The sequence below is a fragment of the Bos grunniens genome, chromosome X (genome assembly GCF_055505025.1).
Source record: "Bos grunniens cultivar Pamir isolate PY7600 chromosome X, Bosgru_T2T1.0, whole genome shotgun sequence".
Taxonomy (NCBI): domain Eukaryota; kingdom Metazoa; phylum Chordata; class Mammalia; order Artiodactyla; family Bovidae; genus Bos; species Bos grunniens.
The window spans coordinates 11,873,304-11,883,947 of record NC_141194.1 but is presented as its reverse complement, the minus strand read 5'-3'; the positions used below and the strand labels follow the sequence as shown (position 1 = coordinate 11,883,947).

Genomic DNA, 10,644 nt, shown 5'->3' with positions numbered 1-10,644 from the left:
AATCCAGATCGGGGGTCTAGTCCTAGGAAGGTCACTTCATCAGTTTGTGAACTTGAAAATTTGCAAGTTATCCATGCATAAATGGAGTCTGCTAAATCTGATCCTGCATGAATGCTGGAATGCATGTTCTACATATAAAGCAGTGGCATACTGATTAAGTATTGGTTTGTAATAAGTGGAAGTTATGATTACTGCGAACCCCTCAAATACCACCTTCCCATCTGAGTTTACTTTTAATCCAGGAGACAGCAGAGAATATGCAGTGAATTAGGACAAAAGAAACAAATATTCTTAAATGAGCTAAATAAGTCAAAGTATTTTTTTTTATTTTTACTAAAAGAAAGTTTAAAAGAAAGAAGGTAAACCACAACTTAAAGACTTTCTACTGTATTCTTTTCTCCATTTTCTTTTTGATTCTCAAAAGTTTCTGTGGTCTTCTTTCACATTAGCATGAAAATCACTCTTGCAGTGCTATGTGACCTACTTTCAGATCATAAAGACAATACAGATGGATCCTGAATTTCTTTTATATCTACCAAAACTGTACCTTTAAAACTTTTAAAACAGCAGTGACTATAACAGCAGTATCATTACCAAATTAATACTCTGAGGAAAAACAACCTCTTAGAAGTAAAAATATTGGGGAAAAAAAACACAAAAAAACGAAACAAATAATATGTAGAAGTTACTCATGTGAAACAGAAAGAGAAATGTGATCGAAAGAAATGTGATCTAACCCCCACTACCATGCACACTTTAGAAGCTTCACTACTCTTCAAGAAAAGTTCTCTTCTCATGTCATGTTATCTTGTTTGCATTGTGAACAATATATTCAGTACTTTCAGTGTGTTTTACAAATACCCAAACTTTTAAAACATTAAAACAGCTGGAAACTATGATTTATATGATTCATACATTTGAATTCTGAAGCACAATAAACCTTATCAAAGGTAAGAACATTTGAAAATACTAAACACCTCCTTCACCTCTTTACATTTCTAATTTAAATCATCATTCATTAGGTATTTCTCATGTGAATACAAGAAAACATATATATTTTGTTAAAACAAACTAGACCTAAACTCGCTTACCATTTAAACTGTAAGATATGGGCTTTGTTCCCTCCACCCCTAAGACTCTGCACTACTTAGGAGGTTGACTGCTCTCTTCCAACACAAAGGGAACAAAGCGCCCTGCCCCCCTCCCTAAATGTGGGAGGAGCTGCAGGACTTGGCCCTGGAAGGGGCACTGGCCTCAGCCATGGTGGGAGCCCTGGCCGCACGTCTCCGCCCTGCTCTCTCCGCCTGATCTCTCAGCGCCTCGTCATAAAGGTCTGGGAAGGAACTAGGGACCCTACCATGGAACTTGGCTAGAACCTCCAGTACCTTCATCTTACTGATCTCAGCACAAGCTCTTGGGCCCCACAGGAACTCGTAGCGTGGAAGATCACTATTGGGTACCTGGCGGTAGTTCAGGTACTCCTTCTGCACTAGATCTTTGGTGATGAGCCTTCTGGGCTCCCCAAAGATGCAGTGCCTCCTCCCAGCATAGATCCCCAACATACTGAGGAATTCCCAGATCTCCTCCTCAGTGGCGCGGTTACCATTCATGAAGATGACCCCCAGGAGCACCATGAGGAGACGGGACTTGGGCAGCGCCCCCTCATCACGCCGACAATCGTTTCCCCCGAGGTTGAGCTTCCTGATGAGGGTGTAGATGTTCCCTCTACGGTCGACTTCCTTCATCTCCAGGCCAAAGACCAGCTCCATGCGCTCACGGGCTGTACTGAGGACCTCAGGGAAGTGCTGCCTGTACTTCCTGCTGACGATGTTCATCAGGGCATTCTGCGTGATGGGCTCCTGCTTGGTGTACTTCTCCAGCAGGAACTCCACGAGTATCCTGGCCTTCCTGGCCAGAGGATCTTTGCGAGTGCTCTGAGTGGCAGGGGCTGCCTGGGAGGCACCTGCACTTTCCTCCTCAGGGCCCTGGGCACCTTCATCAGATCCTGCACATGAAGGCCCTGCATCAGGAGAGCTAGGGGCCATGGCTCCCTGAAGCTCCTGGCCATCGCCAGCAGCAGGGGAGCTCGCGGGAGAACCCTGAGGGGCAGAAGAGTGGGAGGAGGGGCACTCCTCCTTTGGGGCTGCAGCAGCACTGGCCTGGGCCTCCTGAGTGTCCCCCTGAACCTCGTGGCGTTTCCTGCGGGCATGGGACTTGCTCTTGTGCCTCCGAGGCATGGTGACAGCAGGTCAGGGACCGCAGGTGGGAGTGCGGGCAGGAAGGCACCTGGAGGAGGGACAAGGACATGCTGTGAGAACCTTCAGCGAGGAGAGTCCTCCCTGGCTTGAATGGAAGCTGCCTCTGAGGGGTCCTCGAGGCCAGTGCTCTAGGACCCACAGGGCTCCTGTTCTCCTGGTCAGCCTGTCCCCTGAGACCACTGAGTAAGTAGCAAGGGAGAGTGAGCCCTGGGGTGCAGCAGACAGTCCTGCCTGGGCGTTAAAAGGGGGACCAGTGGGGGCTGGCAGGGGAGGCAGGTCCTCTCAGCTGACATTCAGAGTCAGGATGAAAATTGGTGCGAGACACCCATATCAAACGCCACCTTTCCCGCACCCAGCCCATTCCCTCTCCTGTCTAAAACTGACGGTGCCACCTTCCCTGTCACCCCAGACGAGGAGAGGAGGGCATACTCAGCCCCTCACTGAAGGGTCCCAGGACCTGCCCTTCTGCTGTCTCGTGGCTGCCCCTTCACAACCAGGCTCCAAGCTCCCCTCTCAGACCACCGCCCCCCTTCCCGATGTTTGGCCGGGGGGAAGCGCTGAGCACAGGAGAGGGTCCTGAGTCGCCCATTTGTCGGGGAAGATGGCCCTCATCCTGAATCTTCCCGAACCCTGACATCCTCCCTCTACTGACCAGCTGCCAGCCCCTCAGACCAAAGTCCCCTCTTCTTCGAGTGTCCCGTGTCTGAGGTCGCAGTGAGGGAGCCCCTCAAGCCTTTACAGCTGCTCAGCGGCTGCCCGGATAATCCGCAGCCAAATTGCAGTGAGTGGGGGTTACACATGGCTGCCGTTCTGGTGTATGGAGACCCTCAGTCCCCTCGAGGGTCCCTTCTTCACTCCACAGGGCTCGTGGCTCTTCCTCTACTGAGCGGAGCTGGGGTCCAGCAGAGCCTGACCGAGGCATTCTTTCCTGAGACCCCCTAGGGGTTAGTGGATGGTCTTGGGGCCTAAGAGCTAGGCTGGATCCTCTGGTCTGAGTGTAGGGGTAGGGCGGCCAGAGGCTGTTTGGCCCCCTCTTTTCAGAGGGAAAAGGGAATGGGGGTACAGAGACTTGTCCCTGCACTCGTAACTCACGTCACCTCCGATCTTGACACCCGATGACACTTGGGACTGCTCCCTCTGGCCACCGTCAACGGCAGCTCTCAGAGATAGCGGCACTGTCAAGGATGGCGTCGCTCCCCCAGCGTGCTTAGGAGGACGTCACTTCCTGTCATGCGCATCTGGGCTCCAGGAGGACAGCAGGGGCGGGACCTGGACAGGCGGGGTTCCGGGGGAGCTTCTCACAGGATTGGCACGTGGACTTTCCCTTGACTCTTAAGGGGTCCTGGGACGTCCCTGTCCTGAACTGTCAGCTGGCTCACTCCATGCCTCTCACTCGTGTCAGCACTCCCAACAGGAAGAATTGGGGAGCCCAAGCCTAACTTCCTGGAGCCCATGAGACCAACACCGAAGGCTCTCTTGGGCTCTCTCTTCTATAGTAAGCAATGCTCTGTCATTTTCCATGCCTTCCCTTAACCCCTTTAGATGCTAGGCTATTGTCCCATCTGCTGACCTGAGGCCAAGGCCTTATATCAAAGATGTGAACCCCTGAGTCTCCTGGTATGAAGTGCACATACGTCTCATCTCGCCATTTCTACCTGAGGGTTCCTGGAAATGGCTGCTACAGGTAAGATGAGCTGAGAGGAAGGGATGGGAGACTGTCTTCTGTGGTGTGGAACCCCTCACATCTCACTCGGAAACTTCATTCATATTGACTGCTGACAGGGCCTGGAAATCCTTCCCTTTCTGGTATAAGTCCACCCCTGTCCCCAACCATGCTCATACAATTCCAGAAGAGTAAGTGAAGGGGCTCCTTAGCCTGAGAGTTCTCACTGTGGGCTCTCAGTCGACTTCAGGGTCATTGCTCAAAAGTTCTGAGATGATGTTTGTCGTTTTGTACAATTACTGTGATACTAACTTTTCCGTTTTAGTCCCTGGGTGATAATCTATTAAGGTGATCATTTAAAAGGGCCAGTTCTCATCCACTAGCATTCCTTGGTGGCTCAGACCATAAAGAATCTGCCTGTGGTGCGGGAGACCTGGGTTCAATCCTTGGGTTGGGAAGACTCCCTGGAGGAGGGCACGGCAATCCACTCTGGTAGTCTTGCCTGGAGTTTCCCCTTGGACAGAGGAGCCTGGTGGGCTACAGTCCATGGGGTCGCAAAGAGTCAGACACAATTGTGTGACTAAGCACACACACAACAAACTTTGCGCTGGTTATTTCATGATCTGGGCCGTACTGCCACATCCAAGCCAAACTTTGGTGCCCCATGGTCCTGGCACGGGGCCTCGGAGATGCTGCCTCAGATTCCTTCAGTGAAGCAGTGGAGATTCATGATCCCAGGGCAGAGTGGAAGAATCCAGGGCTCAAATTTAAAGCCTTTTGCAGCTGATCCTGTTGTCTGCTTCCCTTGCAGCCTGCACATCTGTGCCAGTCTCTTAAGTACTCCCCACCTGGGCACACATAGGGTCAAGTTCAGTGGAGACTTACTGTCCATCAGGGATTATTTAATTTTATGTTTTCACTTTTGTTAATAGTTTTCTTTATTCCTTCCATAAGATTTCTGTGGTTACTTCTGGGTACAAAAAGCAGCAGATAGTGTTTCATTGTGGTCTCAGCTACTCTGAATGTGGTACTAAATCTGTAGAGGAGTTACAGAAAATTGACAGTCTTACAATATCTGTTCTTCATGAATATACATAACATACTATTCTGTTTGAGCCTTCTTTTTCCTAAGACTCTCAGGAAATACTTCTTGTTGCCTGCATGAAGACTGAATACATTTTTCTAAAGTTTCTTTGTAGGTAAATTTTTTCTATGGTTGCTTCTGTTTATGGTGTATTTTCTGTTACTTGGTGTAAGTAATTGTTGATTCTTCCAGACCAACTGGATGATTTTGCTGCCATGATCTTTTTTTTATTCCAGATTTTTGAAGTCTCTTACATGTTTGAATATTTCCTGTCCTGTTTTTTAAGATTTTTAATTCGAGAATCAAATTGTTACTGTGATCTTTTGCTTTGACTTTTATTCACTTGGCACAGTTGTATATAACTCTAGTGGTTATATGTACTTCAGTTTTTAAATTCACAGAATTTTAACAATTATTTTTAATTAGAAGATAATTAAATGGTATGTCAGGTTCTCTTGTATGAAGCAGCTATAAGTATACATATATCTCCTCCCTCATGATCCTCCCTCCCACCCCTGACCTCACTCCTCTAGGTTGTCACAGAGCTGACTCCTTGTGTCACCCAGCAACTTCCCCCTCATGCCTGTCGTCCACATGGTAGTGCATATTTGTCCACGCCACTCTCTCAATTCGTCTCACTGTCTGCTTCCCCCGATGTGTCCACATGCCCGTTCTCTACGTCTGTGTCTCCATTCTTGCCCTGCAAAAAGACTTATATCTACCCTTTTGTGGCCTTTCTTTCTCATTCTTTTATTAGTATATTTTGCAGATAGAAGTTTTTAATATTAACAAGGTTCAGCTTATTATTTTCTTTCATGGACTGTGCTTTTGGTGTTGTGCCTAAAATCTCATTACCAAACTCAAGTTTTGCCCCCGTGTTATCTTCTAGATTTTCTTGCCTATTGCATATGGCATGTAGAATCCTAGTCCCTGACCAGCGATCAAACCTCTTCCCCCAGCAGTGGAAGTGTTGATTCTTAAACACTGGACTGCCAGGGATGTCCCTGCAATTTTTTATAAATAGCGAGTTCTTCATTTAGGTCTGTGATTCCCTTTGAGTTAATTATTTTGAGAGGTTTAGAGTTTGTATGTGGATTCATTTTTCTTAGATATGGATGTCTAGTTATCCCAGGACTGTAAGTTTCAAAGACTGTCCTTTTCCATTGAATTGCCTTTGCGCCTTTGTTAAAGGTTGGTTGAGTGTTTGGGGTGTCTGTTTCTAGATTTTCTGTTCTGTGGCATTGATCTGTCTATTATTCTGTTAATAGCATACAGTCTTGAGTATTGTAGCTTTAAAGTAAGTTTTGAAATCCAGTAATATCAATTCTCTAACTTTGACTTTTAATATTGACTTCAGTGGGTATTATGGATCATTTCATTTTTGACATAAAATTTAAATTGTTGGCTGCTAACTACAAGCTATCTTGCTGGAATTTTAAACAGAATTGCATTAAGTATCTAGGTTAAGTTGGAAATAAGTGACATCTCAACAATATAGCATCTCCGTATCTATGAACATGGCATGTCTATTTATATAGATCTTCTTTAATTTTTTTCAGTGCAGTTTATGAGTTTTACTCATGTAAATCTTATACATATTTTTTAAAGAATTATTCCTAATATATTTTGATGCTAATGTAAATGGTGTTAGGTTTTTAATTGCAAGTTCCATCTCTTTATTGGAAAAGAATTGACTATTATGTATTAACTTTATTAATCTATTAAGTATATAGTAGATTAACTTTATTAATATATTAATTATATAGTAGTTATATATTGATAATATGCTAACCTTATTAACATATACTCCTGGATTATTAATGCCTGGAGTTTTCTTATTGTTGATGATTATAATTCCATTTTTCCCTTTCAAATATCTGTATCTTTTGCTTCCTTCCCATATTTCATTGCATTGGCTAGAACTTTCAGTACAGTGTTGAATAGGCATGGTGAGAAGGGATATCCTCACCTTAGTGTGACAGCATCTGTCTTCTCACTATAAAGTATGATGTTTTACCTGTATTTCTTTTCAGATGTTGTATATGAAGCTGAGGAAATGCCTGTCTGTATCTAGTTTGCTGAGAATTTTTATGATGAATGGGTGTTGGATTTTATCAGATGATTTTTTTCCTTCATCTGTTGATCTCATCTTGTGATTATCTTCCTTAGACTATTGTTATTATGATTTATGATTACTGATTTTCAAATGTTGCACATCTGAAATGCATCCTACTTAGATATAGTATGTAATTCCTTCTATGGATTGTTAGGTTTCTTTTCTTATATTTTTTTGGGGATTTGGCTCCTATGTTTATGAGAGGTATTTGTGTTCAATTTTTTTCTCTTAATTTCTTCATCTGATTTTGATATTTGAGTGTAATACCTCACAGAAAAGGAATTAGGAGGTGTTCCTTTTGCTTCTATTTTCTGGGAGAGATTGTAGAGAATTGTTATAATTTCTTCCTTAAATTTTTGTTAGAATTCATCAGTGGAAACATCTGGGTCTATTACTGTCTATTGGAAGCTTATTAGTTATAGATTAAATTTCTTTAATAGATACAGACCTATTCCTAGTATCTATTTTTCTTTGTGAAAGTGGTGCTAAGTTATACCTTCAAGCAGTTTCTCAGTGGAACCTTTCCTTTTTGTAGGCACAGAGTTATTTATAATATTCACTCATATCCTTTTAATGTCCATGGAATCAGTAGTAATGGCCCCTCCTTCATTTCTACTATTAGTAATTTAATTTGTGTTTTCTTTCTTTGTTCTTGTTTAGCCTGGGGAGAATTTTATCTTCTTTTTATTTTGTATCTTTAAAGAAACTTCTTTGGGTTTTGTTTTTTTCTGCATTACCTTCCTTTTTCCAGTGTCATTGGTTTCTGCTTTGATTTGTTCTTCCTCTGCTTTTTCTTTTCTTTCACAAGTTTACTAGTATAGAAGCTTAAGTTATTAATTGTAGGCTTTTTTTTTGTTATAGGCACTCAATGCCGTGTATACCTCTTTACTGATTTTGCTGTATCACACACCTTCTGATAAGTTGTAATTTTGTTTTCATTTTGTAAAAATATTTTAAAATTTCTCATTAGATTTTCTCTTTGGCCCATGTGTTATTTAGATGTTTATTGTTTAGTCTGCAAATAATCTTTAATTTTCCTGCTGTCTTTTTGTTATCAATTTCTAGTTGATTTCTGTCACACTTTTCTTGTAATCATGAGGGTTTCTTGTTTTGTTTTGTTTTTGATCTTTGTTTTAAATAGACACTCTCTGTAAAGGAAGATGAGGGGCTTATGTCAGATGTTGGCTGGAACAGATTCCTTTGGTAGCCTTGAACTTTTCTAAACAGGAACTCAGGGGTAGCTGAGTTGTCCTAGAACGTGGCCTTAGGTTGCTGCTAGAAGCCATGCTAGAGATCAGTCAAGGTTCTTAATGTAGATGTTTGGACAGAGTTGTTCATGCCAGTAGTTTTTGCAATTCTCTGTTCCTAACCTCAGCTTGCAGTTCCAGGACACATTGCCCTTTTTATAGGTAAAGTCTGCTTGAGATCCCCAGAAGGGAGGGGATCACCCACAGTGTAAGGTCAGGGTGTGGTGAGTTATGCCAAAAATCTAGAGAAGGATGCAGAGTCCCCCAGTTTTGGCTGCTGATGCAGTTCTGGTTCTGGAACCACACTGGGATTAAGCTCGAGGACTTACGGAGAAGAAACTCACCCAATCAAGTCCCTGATTATTTATTCGGTCTTAATTTGAACATCATGCAGTCTTCTCGGTTAAACTTCTCACCTCAAAATGGGTAGAGCCATAGAGGAAATGACAAAGACTGAGAGGAGAAAAGTCTTGGCTTCAGTAGGTGCCTTCACCATTGGAAATTCTGTGTCTACCAGGCCTAAGACAGTGTCAACTGCCACCCAAGTGTTCTTTGGGTATGCACAGCCTGGGTGTACTCCTCGCAGCTCTTAATTGAGAGGAGCCATGACACAGTGAGCTGACCCAGATCTTGCCCTGTGGGTCATGGAAAGAGAACAAAGCAGAGAGTGACAGCAAGCAAATTTTCATGGGAGAGATAGAGCAAAAGTCAGGGGTCTCCAGCCAGCAGTTTGGGCAAGACCACTGGAGTTCACCGTGGCAGCAGTCCTAGTCACGGTACCAAATATGTCACTGGTGAAAAGAGATTTCCTCAGTGCTTGCTCTTGCAAAGAAAGGGAAGGACTCTGGACTAGTGCACATCAGGGGACTTGTCTGATGAAGGTCACTTTATCAGTCTTGTGAACTTGAGACAATTGCAAGTTATCCATCTATAAATGGAGTCTGCTAAATCCTATCCTGCATGAATGCTGGAATGCATGTACTACATATAAAGCAGAGTCATACTGAATAAGAAACACTGGTCTTTAATTTAATGGAAGTTATGATTATTATGAACATCCAAAATACCACCTTCCTATCTGAGGTTATTTTTATCCAGTAGATAGCAGAGACTATGCAGTGCACTGGGACAAAAGAAATAAATACTCTTAAATGAGCCAAATTAAGGCAAAGTATATTTTATTTTTACCAAAAAAAAAAAAAAATGGTTAGAGGAAATAAGGCAAACTACAAGTTAACAGCTTTTTCCTTTATATTTGCTTAATTGCTTTTTGGTTTCTCAATATTTTCTGTGGTCGTGTTTCACATTACCATGAAAATCTCTCTTTCAGGGACATATTACCTACTTCCAGATCATAAAGACAATACAGATGGTTCATGAATTTCTTTTCAGTTCAGTTGAGTTCAGTCATTCAGTCGTGTCCAACACTTTGCGACCCCATGAATCACAGCACACCAGGCCTCCCTGTCCATCACCAACTCCCGGAGTTCACTCAGACTCACGTCCATTGAGTCAGTGATACCATCCAGCCATCTCATCCTCTGTCGTCCCTTTCTCCTCCTGCCCCCAATCCCTCCCAGCATCAGAGTCTTTTCCAGTGAGTCAACTCTTCCCATCAGGTGGCCAAATTACTGGAGTTTCAGCTTTAGCATCATTCCTTCCAAAGAAATCCCAGGGCTGATCTCCTTTAGAATGGACTGGTTGGATCTCCATGCGGTCCAAGGGACTCTCAAGAGTCTTCTCCAGCACCACAGTTCAAAAGCATCACTTCTTCAGTGCTCTGCTTTCCTCACAGTCCAACTCTCACATCCATACATGACCACAGGAAAAACCATAGCCTTGACTAGATGGACCTTTTTTGGCATAGTAATGTCTCTGCTTTTCAATATGCTATCTAGGTTGGTCATAACTTTTCTTCTGAGGAGTAAGCGTCTTTTAATTCATGGCTACAGTCACCATCTGCAGTGATTTTGGAGCCCAGAAAAATAAAGTCTGACTCTGTTTCCACTGTTTCCCCATCTATTTCCCATGAAGTGATGGGACCAGATGCCATGATCTTCGTTTTCTGAATGTTGAGTTTTAAGCCAACTTTTTCACTCTCCTCTTTTACCTTCAGCAAGAGGCTTTTCAGTTCCTCTTCACTTTCTGCCATAAGGGTGGTGTCATCTGCATATCTGAGGTTATTGATATTTCTCCCGGCAATCTTGATTCCAGCTTGTGTTTCTTCCAGCCCAGCGTTTCTCATGACGTACTCTGCATATAAGGTAATAAGTAAA

General features: G+C 43.4%; 1 protein-coding gene across 1 annotated transcript; it reads right to left on the bottom strand.

Annotated features, from left to right (window-relative positions):
* Positions 1-296: 296 nt before the first annotated feature.
* On the bottom strand, positions 297-3,455 carry LOC147339792 (melanoma-associated antigen B4-like). Its single transcript, XM_086386719.1, has one exon. It carries the CDS (start codon positions 2,235-2,237, stop codon positions 1,206-1,208), a length of 1,032 nt encoding a protein of 343 aa, XP_086242845.1. The 5' UTR covers positions 2,238-3,455; the 3' UTR covers positions 297-1,205.
* Positions 3,456-10,644: the final 7,189 nt, after the last annotated feature.

Bases quoted from the DNA above. Each gene is read 5' to 3' on its own strand.
- LOC147339792 (XM_086386719.1), bottom strand. From the start codon at position 2,237: ATGCCTCGGAGGCACAAGAGCAAGTCCCATGCCCGCAGGAAACGCCAC.